This window comes from Oncorhynchus mykiss, chromosome Y (genome assembly GCF_013265735.2).
Source record: "Oncorhynchus mykiss isolate Arlee chromosome Y, USDA_OmykA_1.1, whole genome shotgun sequence".
Taxonomy (NCBI): domain Eukaryota; kingdom Metazoa; phylum Chordata; class Actinopteri; order Salmoniformes; family Salmonidae; genus Oncorhynchus; species Oncorhynchus mykiss.
Genome location: NC_048593.1, coordinates 45,470,117 through 45,484,811, shown reverse-complemented (window position 1 = coordinate 45,484,811; position 14,695 = coordinate 45,470,117). Strand labels below are relative to the sequence as shown.

Sequence of the window (14,695 nt, the reverse complement as noted above, 5' to 3'; positions counted from 1 at the left end):
TATTCTAGGTGTGTTATGTCATAATGTATTCTAGGTGTGTTATGTCATAATGTATTCTAGGTGTGTCATGTTATGTCATAATGTATTCTAGGTGTGTCATGTTATGGCGTACTGTATTCTAGGTGTGTTATGTCATGTGTTTTAGGTCTGTTATGTCATGTATTCCAGGTGTGTTATGTCATGTATTCTAAGTGTGTTATGTCATGTATTCTAGGTGTGTTATGTCATGTTACATCGTAATGTATTCTAGGTGTGTAAGGTGGGCTGCAAGGCTCCAGTAGCCATGATCTCTTCATGTGGGATGATCCCAGGTAACCCTTACCCTAAAGGCAAGCCCAGCCAGACCACTGGCACCTTCCCTGTAAGTAATATAACCTAACGTGTGTGTGTGTGTGTGTGTGTGTGTGTGCATCTATACTGAACAAAAATATGAAAGCAACATGCAGTGCTGGTTCCATGTTTCATGGGCTGAAATAAAGGATCCCAGAAATGTTCCATACACACAAAATGCTTTTTTTTCTCTTAACGTTATTTACATCCCTGTTTGTGAGCATTTCTCCTTTGCCAAGCTGATTAAACAGCATGATCATTACACAGGTGCACCTTGTGCTGGGGACAAAAAAAGACCACTCTAAAATGTGCTGTAGTGTCACACAACACAATGCAACAGATGTCTCAAGTTTTGAGGGAGCGTGCAGTTGCCATGCTGACTGCAGGAATGTCCACCAGAGCTGTTGCCAGAGAATTTAATGTTCAATTCTCTACCATAAGCCACCGTTGTTTTAGAGAACTTGGCAGTACGCCTTCAAAACTGTTGGAAAAGCATTCCTCTTGAAGCTGGTTGAGAGAATGCCAAGAGTGCAAAGCTGTCATCAAGGCAAGCATTTCTTATTGAACTAGTTCTGATTGCTTCCGTGATTTCGTTACTAGTGAATAGGCCTAAACCATACTCGATATCGGAAGGCTGGGACATCCTTGAATGTGCTAATGACTAAATCTAATCAGTTGATGGATCATATCAGCTACTTGGTTAGTTAGTATATTTAATCATCTAAAATCTAAAATATATTTTGATTTGTTTAACACTTTTTTGGTTACTACATGATTCCATATGTGTTATTGAGATTTTTAATGTTGATGTCATCACTATTACTCTACAATGTAGGTAATAGTCCAAATGAAGAAAAGCCCTGGAATGACTAGATAATAGTCAACATGAAGAAAAGCCCTGGAATGACTAGATAATAGTCAACATGAAGAAAAGCCCTGGAATGACTAGATAATAGTCAACATGAAGAAAAGCCCTGGAATGACTAGGTAATAGTCCAAATGAAGAAAAGCCCTGGAATGACTAGGTAATAGTCAACATGAAGAAAAGCCCTGGAATGACTAGATAATAGTCAACATGAAGAAAAGCCCTGGAATGACTAGATAATAGTCAACATGAAGAAAAGCCCTGGAATGACTAGATAATAGACAACATGAAGAAAAGCCCTGGAATGACTAGATAATAGTCAACATGAAGAAAAGCCCTGGAATGACTAGATAATAGACAACATGAAGAAAAGCCCTGGAATGACTAGATAATAGTCAACATGAAGAAAAGCCCTGGAATGACTAGATAATAGACAACATGAAGAAAAGCCCTGGAATGACTAGGTAATAGTCAACATGAAGAAAAGCCCTGGAATGACTAGATAATAGACAACATGAAGAAAAGCCCTGGAATGACTAGATAATAGTCAACATGAAGAAAAGCCCTGGAATGACTAGGTAATAGTCCAAATGAAGAAAAGCCCTGGAATGACTAGGTAATAGTCCAAATGAAGAAAAGCCCTGGAATGACTAGGTAATAGTCAACATGAAGAAAAGCCCTGGAATGACTAGATAATAGTCAACATGAAGAAAAGCCCTGGAATGACTAGATAATAGACAACATGAAGAAAAGCCCTGGAATGACTAGATAATAGTCAACATGAAGAAAAGCCCTGGAATGACTAGATAATAGACAACATGAAGAAAAGCCCTGGAATGACTAGATAATAGACAACATGAAGAAAAGCCCTGGAATGACTAGATAATAGTCAACATTATTATTACATTATTATGCAGCAGTGCAACTTGGAAATAGAAATAGCCCAAAAAACCTGCAATCCGCGACCAGTACATTTTCACCCACAACATAGTTTTTTTCAAAATAGCCCAATTTTACAGAATCCCTATTTTCTACGCTTCAGCTGAGCGGCTTCCACGAGCGCTACAGATCCCCCCCCCCCCCCCCCCAGCTGGAACCTAGGCTTCATTGAAAATGAATGTGGCCACCGCCACACGTTGTCTGTCAGTAGACCAGCTTGTAAAAAAAAAAAATACTATAGTATCCTTAGTTCAACACCTAGTGTATGGAGCGATTTCAGTACCAACAGGAGTTGTATTTGAATTCTTACATTTTTTATTTCTATTAGTCTTAACCCAGTTAGACACATGTTAATCTAATGACTACCCTTGCTGGAGACTTGAAACGTAACACATCTAACACGTCTTCAGGTCTCAGTCAAACCACGCTCTGTTGATGAGTAACCTTGCTGGGCCTTAAAGACTTGGTGTAACAGACGAACATCCGTGATACTCCTCAGCCTGAAGTGTTACCACTTGCGTAATTAAAGAAGGCCTTTTTTTTAATAGCACGATGGGTTGGATTGCTTCAGGAGGGCGGTCACGTGTGTTTGCCGAGTCAGAGGTCCTGAGTTCAAGTCTCGGTATGAGCTGAATCAGGGGGGTACTCGTTAAACAAGCAGCGTATCGTCTTTTACCTGAGCTTCCTGAACTTATACCTATATGCTTTAGATACAGTGGGGAAGAACAAGTATTTGATACACTGCCGATTTTGCAGGTTTTCCTACTTACAAAGCATGTAGAGGTCTGTAATTTCTATCATAGGTACACTTCAACTGTGAGAGACGGAATCTAAAACAAAAATCCAGAAAATCACATTGTATGATTTTTAAGTAATTCATTTGCATTTCCGCACTGTAAGTGGGCTAACCCAGTGGGCTAACACAGTGGGCTAACCCAGTGGGCTAACCCAGTGGGCTAACACAGTGGGCTAACACAGTCTTGTAACATGCAGGAGACCTGGTTCGAACCCAGTCAGTCACAAGAGCAAGATTAAATAAGGAGTGGATTGCCTATCCTTTGACTGGGCTATTCAGCTATATTCTTATTGGGGTCAAATTGTGTGTTTTGTGACACTCCCTTCTAACGCAGCCTGTAATCTTCATCGAGGGGTACAGAAGGCACGTCCATGCTCCAGGGAGACTTAGCTTTCAGGAATTGGGTCATAATAGCTTTTAGCCAAAGCGGGTTCAAACGCTAGAGCCAAATTCATAGGGAGAAACTAAATTCAACATGCCACGTTTTGGCTTCAGAAACCGCCAGAAGCTTCTGTTGAGCACAGAGACCGTTTGATTCTATGTGTTCTCCTCCTCTACCATTCCTGGCTGGCAAAGTACCAGGATGTTGTCTCTGGTTTTGAATCAGAATTTAAAAACTGAATCTGAATGCATATTAAAAGTTGAATATTCTGAAACGTTGATTAACTTGAAACTATAGTTTGTAAACTTGATACACAGACAATGAATGCAATATTTAACATATTGACAATTTAAATATTGAATTTGAATATCAGATTAAATTGAAATGGTATTTTTTAAACTGAATTTAATATTCATTCAATTCAGTTTCAAAACAGGAAATACAAGTTCAATTTGTGCAATTAAACATTCACAAATGTTAAATTCAAATTCAATATCCTAATTCAAATTCATATGTATAAAATTCAAATACAATTTCTGTTGGCACTGAAATCACTCCGTAGTAGTGACGTCGTCAAGACCCCATTGGTTTCAAAAAGTGGGATAACGTCATTGAAAGTTTGCCGTAGGTGAGTCTGAGGCACCGTTCGGTTTCCAAAATAAAAGAGGAAGTTGTGGATCCTTACTTGATGCTCGAGGACATTTATTTTTTTTTATGGTACTTTTCAGATGCATTTTATTTTCTGAGAAATGTGAGGAGTGGCATCCGTTGAAAAGTAAATCAACTTTGGATGGCCTAATTTTAACATTTTTATAAATGTCAGTACGGTATCGTCATTGAGATGACACAACAACCATTTTGTTTTCTATTTCTCCTGTCAGGGAACTCCTGCAAAGAAGGAGGGAGAGGAGACCCCTGCCAACACCGAGGGGAAAGGCATCGCAGCCCGCATCATTGGACCTTTCAAACCAGTAAGGACCAGGCTGTACTTTCATTCTCAACCACTAGGTGGAGCTCTTTATTTCAAAACAAGTCTGAAACGAGTCCAAAATGGCACCCTAATTCCCTTTTTATAGTGCATTATTTTTGACCCGGGCTCACTATGTAGGGAATATGGTACCATTTGGGAAGACACATGAATGATCACCTTTCACAAGATCCATTTACAAAATGATTGTAAAAAAATAAATTTAAAAAAAGACAAAAGTTGAATCGAACTACTCTGCTTCAGGAAGTCAGATTCATTATTTTGATTGGTCAGTGAGTCAGATTCATTATTTTGATTGGTCAGTGAGTCAGATTCATTACTTTGATTGGTCAGCGAGTCAGATTCATTATTTTGATTGGTCAGTGAATAATTTAGTATCATTACGTTTGTTTTTCTTCCTCTCTCCTCCAGTCTCCGTCGTCCTACAACCCTCAGCGGCCGGTACCCTACCCCATTCCCCCCTGCAGACCTCACGCCACCATCGCACCGAGTAAGACCACCTGAATACTAAACACAGACCACCTGAATACTGAACACAGACTACCTGAATACTAAACACAGACCACCTCCATTGACCGTGTGCAGTAGATCACCTGAATACTAAACACAGACCACCTCCATTGACCGTGTGCAGTAGATCACCTGAATACTAAACACAGACCACCTCCATTGACCGTGTGCAGTAGATCACCTGAATACTAAACACAGACCACCTGAATACTAAACACAGACCACCTCCATTGACCGTGTGCAGTAGATCACCTGAATACTAAACACAGACCACCTGAATACTAAACACAGACCACCTCCATTGACCGTGTGCAGTAGATCACCTGAATACTAAACACAGACCACCTCCATTGATCGTGTGCAGTAGATCACCTGAATACTAAACACAGACCACCTCCATTGACCGTGTGCAGTAGATCACCTGAATACTAAACACAGACCACCTCCATTGACCGTGTGCAGTAGATCACCTGAATACTAAACACAGACCACCTCCATTGACCGTGTGCAGTAGATCACCTGAATACTAAACACAGACCACCTCCATTGACCGTGTGCAGTAGATCACCTGAATACTAAACACAGACCACCTCCATTGACCGTGTGCAGTAGATCACCTGAATACTAAACACAGACCACCTCCATTGACCGTGTGCAGTAGATCACCTGAATACTAAACACAGACCACCTGAATACTAAACACAGACCACCTCCATTGACCGTGTGCAGTAGATCACCTGAATACTAAACACAGACCACCTGAATACTAAACACAGACCACCTCCATTGACCGTGTGCAGTAGATCACCTGAATACTAAACACAGACCACCTCCATTGACCGTGTGCAGTAGATCACCTGAATACTAAACACAGACCACCTGAATACTAAACACAGACCACCTCCATTGACCGTGTGCAGTAGATCACCTGAATACTAAACACAGACCACCTCCATTGACCGTGTGCAGTAGATCACCTGAATACTAAACACAGACCACCTGAATACTAAACACAGACCACCTCCATTGATCGTGTGCAGTAGATCACCTGAATACTAAACACAGACCACCTCCATTGACCGTGTGCAGTAGATCACCTGAATACTAAACACAGACCACCTCCATTGACCGTGTGCAGTAGATCACCTGAATACTAAACACAGACCACCTCCATTGACCGTGTGCAGTAGATCACCTGAATACTAAACACAGACCACCTCCATTGACCGTGTGCAGTAGATCACCTGAATACTAAACACAGACCACCTCCATTGACCGTGTGCAGTAGATCACCTGAATACTAAACACAGACCACCTGAATACTAAACACAGACCACCTCCATTGATCGTGTGCAGTAGATCACCTGAATACTAAACACAGACCACCTCCATTGACCGTGTGCAGTAGATCACCTGAATACTAAACACAGACCACCTCCATTGACCGTGTGCAGTAGATCACCTGAATACTAAACACAGACCACCTCCATTGACCGTGTGCAGTAGATCACCTGCTGGGTGTTGACCAACAATAAAAACAAATCAAATTGTCGGTGAAAAGAACAGAAAATGTGGCGAGAGGTGATTGGACGACCACTCGCTGACAACGTTCCTATTGGTCTGTTCTTGCCCTTTAAACGTAGACCTCCTCACCTCGGTGCCTCTTCTGTGACAGATAACAAGAGAGATCAGGAAAGGGAAGAGAGAGTGGTATAGCGTTTTTTTTATTCTGTTCCTCTCACTATGATCTGAGTTCAGACTGCAGACTTGGCATGGTTCAGTAGGGTGTGTGTGTGTAGCAGTGTTAATGTGTTACCATGCGTCTCAGGTAGGTACAACAACGCAGGGCTGGTATCAGTGGGCGGGGTCATAACGGCCAGCGTTCTCCCCCCACCCTACAGCGCCAGCACCAAGCCCACAGGTACGACCAGGGGACTTGGGGGTGTGTGAGACAGAGAGAAAGTCTTGTCTGTCTGTGAGAATGAGCATCTCTCTTAGCTTGCTGCCTAACCTCCTGGCTTACCTGCCCTTCTCAGAGGAAGCTAGCTATCCTTGGATCTGTCTGTCTATTATCCCAATCATCTCTATGGTTACCAGCTTCACCGCCACTAAACTGTGCTAGGTAGAGTGAGAAATAACCAGCTGACACAGTGTCTGAGACCTCACCGCTCTGTTTCCTGTTTCCTGTTCTAATAGAAGGTTATTGGTTAACCAGCTGACACAGTGTCTGAGACCTCACCTCTCTGTTTCCTGTTTCCTGTTCTAATAGAAGGTTATTGGTTAAGTAGCTGACACAGTGTCTTAGACCTCACCTCTCTGTTTCCTGTTCTAATAGAAGGTTATTGGTTAACCAGTTGACACAGTGTCTTAGACCTCACCTCTCTGTTTACACATTACTCATCAGTATGCGTCCCAAATAGAACCCTATTCCCTATATAGTGCACTACTTTAGACCAGAGCCCTACGGCACCCTATTCCCTATATAGTGCACTACTTTAGACCAGAGCCCTATGGCACCCTACTCCCTATATAGTGCACTAATTTAGACCAGAGCCCCATGGTATCATGGGTCCATTTGAGAGGTATGCTTGTCTTACTGTTGACTGGTTCCTAGAGCACAACACCTCTGCTTCATCTCAGTAAGGTAAAGGTAGGTAATAAAGGTAGGGCCCTTTATTAAAGGTAGGGCCCTTTAATAAAGGTAGGGCCTTTTAAAGGTAGGGCCCTTTAATCAAGGTAGGGCCCTTTAATCAAGGTAGGGCCCTTTAATAAAGGTAGGGCCCTTTAATCAAGGTAGGGCCCTTTAATCAAGGTAGGGCCCTTTAATCAAGGTAGGGCCCTTTAATAAAGGTAGGGCCCTTTAAAGGTAGGGCCCTTTAATAAAGGTAGGGCCCTTTAAAGGTAGGGCCCTTTAATCAAGGTAGGGCCCTTTAAAGGTAGGGCCCTTTAATCAAGGTAGGGCCCTTTAATCAAGGTAGGGCCCTTTAATAAAGGTAGGGCCCTTTAAAGGTAGGGCCCTTTAATCAAGGTAGGGCCCTTTAATCAAGGTAGGGCCCTTTAAAGGTAGGGCCCTTTAATCAAGGTAGGGCCCTTTAATAAAGGTAGGGCCCTTTAAAGGTAGGGCCCTTTAATCAAGGTGGGGCCCTTTAAAATCATTTAAATTTTTTTGACAGATTCCATTTGATAGTTCAATACATTCAGTTGGTTTCCTGCTTAGTTCAATACGTCTAGTTGGTTTCCTGCTTAGTTCAATAGGTCTAGTTGGTTTCCTGCTTAGTTCAATAGGTCTAGTTGGTTTCCTGCTTAGTTCAATAGGTCTAGTTGGTTTCCTGCTTAGTTCAATAGGTCTAGTTGGTTTCCTGCTTAGTTCAATAGGTCTAGTTGGTTTCCTGCTTAGTTCAATACGTCTAGTTGGTTTCCTGCTTAGTTCAATAGGTCTAGTTGGTTTCCTGCTTAGTTCAATAGGTCTAGTTGGTTTCCTACTTAGTTCAATAGGTCTAGTTGGTTTCCTGCTTAGTTCAATAGGTCTAGTTGGTTTCCTGCTTAGTTCAATACATTCAGTTGGTTTACTGCTTAGTTCAATAGGTCTAGTTGGTTTCCTGCTTAGTTCAATAGGTCTAGTTGGTTTACTGCTTAGTTCAATAGGTCTAGTTGGTTTCCTGCTTAGTTCAATGCATTTTTAATCAAATCAAATTTATTTATAAAGCCCTTCGTACATCAGCTGATATCTCAAAGTGCTGTACAGAAACCCAGCCTAAAACCCCAAACAGCAAGCAATGCAGGTGTAGAAGCACGGTGGCTAGGAAAAACTCCCTAGAAAGGCCAGAACCTAGGAAGAAACCTAGAGAGGAACCAGGCTATGTGGGGTGGCCAGTCCTCTTCTGGCTGTGCCGGGTGGAGAGTATAACAGAATATGGCCAAGATGTTCAAATGTTCATAGATGACCAGCATGGTCAAATAATAATAATCACAGTAGTTGTCGAGGGTGCAACAGGTCAGCACCTCAGGAGTAAATGTCAGTTGGCTTTTCATAGCCGATCATTAAGAGTATCTCTATCGCTCCTGCTGTCTCTAGAGAGTTGAAAACAGCAGGTCTGGGACAGGTAGCACGTCCTGTGAACAGGTTCCATAGCCGCAGGCAGAACAGTTGAAACTGGAGCAGCAGCACGGCCAGGTGGACTGGGGACAGCAAGGAGTCATCAGGCCAGGTAGTGCTGAGGCATGGTCCTCGGGCTCAGGTCCTCCGAGAGAGAGAAAGAAAGAGAGAATTAGAGAGAGCATACTTAAATTCACACAGGACACCGGATAAGACAGGAGAAGTACTCCAGATATAACAAACTGACCCTAGCGCCCCGACACAAACTACTGCAGCATAAATACTGGAGGCTGAGACAGGAGGGGTCAGGAGACACTGTGGCCCCATCCGATGATACCCCCGGACAGAGCCAAACAGGAAGGATATAACCCCACCCACTTTGCCAAAGCACAGCCCCCACACCACTAGAGGGATATCTTCAACCACCAACTTACCATCCTGAGACAAGGCCTCAATTCATTTTTTTTTTGGTCTGGATTCTGTGATTCAGTCCTCGTTCTCCACAAGGCGTATTTTATAGGGCCCTATAAAAAATAGAGGTCCCAAATGTCTCCCTATTCCCTATATAGTGAATTACTTCTGACTAGGGTCTCACGTCACTGTCCCCTGCGGTTCTGGCTTGCTGAAGGGGGGTTGCTAGGCTACGGTTGCTAGCGTTCTGGCTTGCTGGCTGAAGGGGGGTTGCTAGGCTACGGTTGCTAGCGTTCTGGCTTGCTGGCTGAAGGGGGGTTGCTAGGCTACGGTTGCTAGCGTTCTGGCTTGCTGGCTGAAGGGGGGTTGCTAGGCTACGGTTGCTAGCGTTCTGGCTTGCTGGCTGAAGGGGAGTTGCTAGGCTACGGTTGCTAGCGTTCTGGCTTGCTGGCTGAAGGGGGGTTGCTAGGCTACGGTTGCTAGTGTTCTGGCTTGCTTGCTGCTTGCTCACACTCTCTCTCTCACTTTTAATGCACAATAAATATAGGTAAAAGAAAATGGAACATGATAGCCTACTGTTAGGAGTTGTCTTCTAGCCTGGTCCCAGATCTGTTTGTGTTGTCTTGCCGACTCCAATTGCTGTCATTGTCAAACACATCTGGGACCAGGCTAGTTGTCTTGTTTCCTGAAATCCATACCACGGAGTGGAATGTTGGCACAAAAACAAATATCTGGTACCAGGCTAACTGTGTTATTAATCTGGATGTCTTACTCTGTTTCCAGGCTACGCCAGACCTGCCAATCAACAACAGCACCCTGTCACAGGTGTCAACTCCACAGCCCTCCCATCTCCCCTCGGCTCCCCCACAGTCCCTCCCGTGCCCTCCCCCTCTCACCCCACTCCCACCACCCCCATCACCCCTGTGTTCCCTGGTAAGGTCCCCTCCCAGAACCCTCTAGCCCCCTCTCCCTCCCCCGCCCCCTCTCCCTCCGTCATCAAAGGGGGTCCCCTCCCATCCGGTTCCCCCCATCTGCCCCCCACCACCCCCTCCGTCATTAAGGCCCACACCCCCTCAGCTACCCCCTGTGGCACCCCCGGTCCCCACCACCCAGGGGCGTTCTCCCCCTCTCCCTTCCATGCCGGTGCCTCTCGGTCAGACACCCCTACCCCAAGGACCCCCCTCCCTGACCCTCTCCCTCAGGGTACCTCCATGGGCCTTCCGCAGTATAACCCCCAGACAGGCCCTGCCTTCCCTGGCCTGCCCGCATACCAGACCACCCCGTCTGGGTCGGTGATCCGCAGCTATCCTCCCTCCTCTTCCTCGGCCCCCAGCCCCAAGCCCTCCCCAGCCCTGTCCGGCCAGGCCCAAGCATCCTTCTACAGCGAGCAGCACCGCGGCCCACTGGCTAGAACAGGAGGGGGGACAGGCAGTGGCAGTAACAGCCCAGTCCCCTCTGCCTTTAAAGGCCCTTCACGTGCGGGGACTCCCTCCCTCAGCTCTCTGGTGATGCCTGGCGGATCAGCGGCCTTAGCGCGCTCCCTGGGTCTGTCCCACCCCTCTTCTTCTCCCCAGGGCTCCCTACCCAGCCCTGCTGCTATGGCCAGCCTCCAGGCCCTCTCCTCCAGCCCGGCTCCCCCTCACTACCCCGGCCTCTCCCCCTTCCCCTCCTCCCTGTCCTCCTCTTCACCCTTCCCTCCATCCTCCTCTCTGTCCTCCATGACCCCTACCTCCCACCCCCAGACCTCCATGGCCTACCCAGGCCTGTCTCACAGCGTAGCCACAAGTGGAGCCTCTCCCTTTGGGATGGGTCTGACCACCACCCCATCTATCTTCCCGGGGTTGGTTCCAGGGCCCAGTCCAGGGGGGTTCTCAGGATTTGGAGGTTCAGGAGGACCTGGGGCGGGGAGCCCCGTCCTGTCTTCCTTCATGGGTGCCGGGGTGTCCGTAGCAACCGTAGCCCCTCTCCATTCGGCGGCGTCCGTGGCAGCAGGAGTCCCGTCCTCCTCTCCCGTTCTACCTGGCTTTGCCTCTGCCTTCAGCTCCAACTTCCAGCCTGGGTGAGAGAGAGAGAGGGAGAGAGAGAGAGAGTGAGTGAGTGAGAGAGAGAGACAGAGAGAGAGAGAGAGAGAGAGAGAGACAGAGACAGAGAGTGAGAGACTGAGAGACTGAGAGTGAGAGACAGAGAGTGAGAGCGAGAGAGAGAGAGAGTGAGAGAGAGAGAATCATGCAGTATGTATGATTGCCTGTCTGCCTGCATCCCTAAGCATGCATGCCAGTTTGTACGTACGTCAGCATTGTAACCGATTAAAAAATGTGATTTACATTTTCTAGATGAATACAGTTGGAGAATGTGATGACATTTTCTAGATGAATACATTTGGAGAATGTGAAAAATGAAAATGTCCCTTGCTGCTATAGATAAAACCTTCATCTCAAAACTCTGGTCCAACTCTGGTCATTCCAAAATCATGGGCATTAATACGGAGTTGGTCCCCCCCCTTTGCCGCTATAACAGCCTCCACTCTTCTGGGAAGGCTTTCCACTAGATGTAGGAACATTGCTGCTATAACAGCCTCCACTCTTCTGGGAAGGTTTTCCACTAGATGTTGGAACATTGCTGCTATAACAGCCTCCACTCTTCTGGGAAGGCTTTCCACTAGATGTTGGAACATTGTAGCTATAACAGCCTCCACTCTTCTGGGAAGGCTTTCCACTAGATGTTGGAACATTGCTGCTATAACAGCCTCCACTCTTCTGGGAAGGCTTTCCACTAGATGTTGGAACATTGCTGCTATAACAGCCTCCACTCTTCTGGGAAGGCTTTCCACTAGATATTGAAACATTGCTGCTGGGACTTGCTTCCATTCAGCCACAAGAGCATTAGTGAGGTCAGGCACTGATGTTGGGCGATTAGTCCTCACTCACAGTCAGCGTTCCAATTAATCCCAAAGGTGTTCGATGGGGTTGAGGTCAGGCCTCGTAGCAGGCCAGTCAAGTTCTTCCATATCGACAAACTATTTCTGTATGGACCTCTCTTTGTGCACGGGGGCATTGTCATGCTGAAACAGGAAAGGACCTTCCCCAAACTGTTGCCATAAAGTTGGAAGCACAGAATCATCTAGAATGTCATTGTATGTTGTAGCGTTAAGATTTCCCTTCACTGGAACTAAGGGGCCCGAACCATGAAAAACAGCCCCAGACCATTATTCCTCCTCCACCAAACTTTACAGTGGACACTATGCATTCGAGCAGGTAGCGTTCTCCTGGCATCCGCCAAACCCAGATTTGTCTGCCAGGTGGTGAAGCGTGGTTCATCACTCACTTAGGCTTGTGTGAGGCTGCTCGGCCATGGAAACTCATTTCATGAACCTCCCTACAATCAGTTATTGTGTGGATGGGTCAGCCTGTAGTACTGTATCAGTAGATGGGTCAGTCTGTAGTACTGTATCAGTAGATGGGTCAGTCTGTAGTACTGTATCAGTAAATGGGTCAGCCTGTAGTACTGTATCAGTAGATGGGTCAGCCTGTAGTACTGTATCAGTAGATGGATCAGTCTGTAGTACTGTATCAGTAGATGGATCAGTCTGTAGTACTGTATCAGTAGATGGGTCAGCCTGTAGTACTGTATCAGTAGATGGGTCAGTCTGTAGTACTGTATCAGTAGATGGGTCAGTCTGTAGTACTGTATCAGTAGATGGGTCAGTCTGTAGTACTGTATCAGTAGATGGGTCAGTCTATAGTACTGTATCAGAGGCACAATTATTCAGACTATATACCATACATGGAGTTTGTCACAACTGGCACCCTATTGGCTAGATAGGGCACCTCTATACCCATGTGACCTAGTCACAAGTAGTACACTCTAAAGGGTACCATTTGGGCCTCACACAGAGTGGCTGATATACAGGTTACAAGCCATATCTACTACTTGTTACAGGTAGATTTTCCATTAGGTCTTTTATCACGTCATTAGTATAACAGTGGCCGAAGTCCTCTGTTTTATAACAGCATTTAGTAAACAGTCATGGTTTATGATGCTAGTCTATCTCCTGTTTCTGTATTGAGAGCTTCCACTCTTCTGGGAAGGCTTTCCACTAGATGTTGGAACTTTGCTGCTATAACAGCCTCCACTCTTCTGGGAAGGCTTTCCACTAGATGTTGGAACTTTGCTGCTATAACAGCCTCCACTCTTCTGGGAAGGCTTTCCACTAGATGTTGGAACATTGCTGCGGGGACTTGCTTCCATTCAGCCACAAGAGCATTAGTGAGGTCAGGCACTGATGTTGGGGGTGATTAGGCCTGGCTCGCAGTCGGCGGTCCAAATAATCCCAAAGTGTTCGATGGGGTTGAGGTCAGGGCTCTGTGCAGGCCAGTCAAGTTCTTCCACATCGATTTCAACAAACCATTTCTGTACGGACCTCTCTTTGTGCACGGGGGCATTGTAAATGCTGAAACAGGAAAGGACCTTCCCCAAACTGTTGCCACAAAGTTGGAAGCACAGAATCGTCTAGAATGTCATTGTGTGTGGGGGGGTGTATACGGCTGTGAATCTAGGTGAATTATGAGAGCCATATAATGTTATCTAGCGCAGGCCAAAGTCTAGCTGGCACTGTCCACACCCTCTTTGTACATTTCTACTGTTAAGACGGTAAATATTATTTTAGGAGTTGAGTCGACCTTGGCGATGGAGAAAATGCTTCTTCTACCACTCCGAGAAGGGTTGGGGTCCATTCCGACTCAGTGAGCTGGAGAGATGTATTAAAATTCAAGGAGCTGAGAGTCTTATTGTATTGTTGTCAATGAGGTTTGTTCAAGAAAACATTTCAATTCACTGGAAATGGACCGAAGCAGTTACTTCATCCGTTTTTTAGACTTGTACATTAAGTGTATGTGTAGTCTACCCCATTGACTTTTGGAGAGTCTAACATCTAAATGCCAAATCAAATGCCTCATGACTTCAGTTTAACTGTCCTACCCCCCCCCCCCCCCCCCCCCCCCCCATCAGAACCCAAAATGTGAGCTTAGTTTAACTGTCCTACCCCCCATCAGAACCCATAATGTGAGCTTAGTTCAACTGTCCTACCCCCCATCAGAACCCAAAATGTGAGCTTAGTTTAACTGTCCTACCCCCCCCCCCCCCCCCATCAGAACCCATAATGTGAGCTTAGTTTAACTGTCCTACCCCCCATCAGAACCCATAATGTGAGCTTAGTTCAACTGTCCTACCCCCCATCAGAACCCAAAATGTGAGCTTAGTTTAACTGTCCTACCCCCCATCAGAACCCATAATGTGAGCTTAGTTCAACTGTCCTACCCCCCATCAGAACCCATAATGTGAGCTTAGTTTAACTGTCCTACCCCCCATCAGAACCCATA

The 14,695-nt window shown here is 45.7% G+C and overlaps 1 protein-coding gene and 1 long non-coding RNA gene across 13 annotated transcripts in view; one reads left to right on the top strand and one right to left on the bottom strand.

Moving 5' to 3' along the window:
- Positions 1-14,695, top strand: part of proser1 (proline and serine rich 1) — a 28,125-nt gene that overhangs the window by 10,624 nt on the left and 2,806 nt on the right. Inside the window, exons 6-10 of one of the 2 annotated variants that reach the window (XM_036967251.1) lie at positions 251-361; positions 4,194-4,283; positions 4,712-4,790; positions 6,639-6,731; positions 10,101-11,376. In XM_036967251.1, the coding sequence (XP_036823146.1) occupies positions 251-361; positions 4,194-4,283; positions 4,712-4,790; positions 6,639-6,731; positions 10,101-11,376 (1,649 nt within the window). The remainder of the gene's footprint in view (positions 1-250; positions 362-4,193; positions 4,284-4,711; positions 4,791-6,638; positions 6,732-10,100; positions 11,377-14,695) is intronic. The other variant, XM_036967252.1, reaches the window with a different exon arrangement.
- On the bottom strand, positions 4,794-6,623 carry LOC118945264. Of its 11 annotated transcripts, none has more exons than XR_005040339.1 (5): positions 6,197-6,616; positions 5,979-6,125; positions 5,352-5,809; positions 4,894-5,013; positions 4,794-4,822 (listed from the first exon to the last, which is right to left on the bottom strand). It is a non-coding gene; the product is annotated as an uncharacterized LOC118945264 (long non-coding RNA). The 11 variants fall into 11 exon arrangements; XR_005040333.1 differs by lacking the exon at positions 4,794-4,822 and having other exon boundaries at positions 4,850-5,013; positions 5,352-5,449; positions 5,521-5,809; positions 6,197-6,623; XR_005040331.1 differs by lacking the exon at positions 4,794-4,822 and having other exon boundaries at positions 4,850-5,013; positions 5,352-5,449; positions 5,499-5,809; positions 6,197-6,622.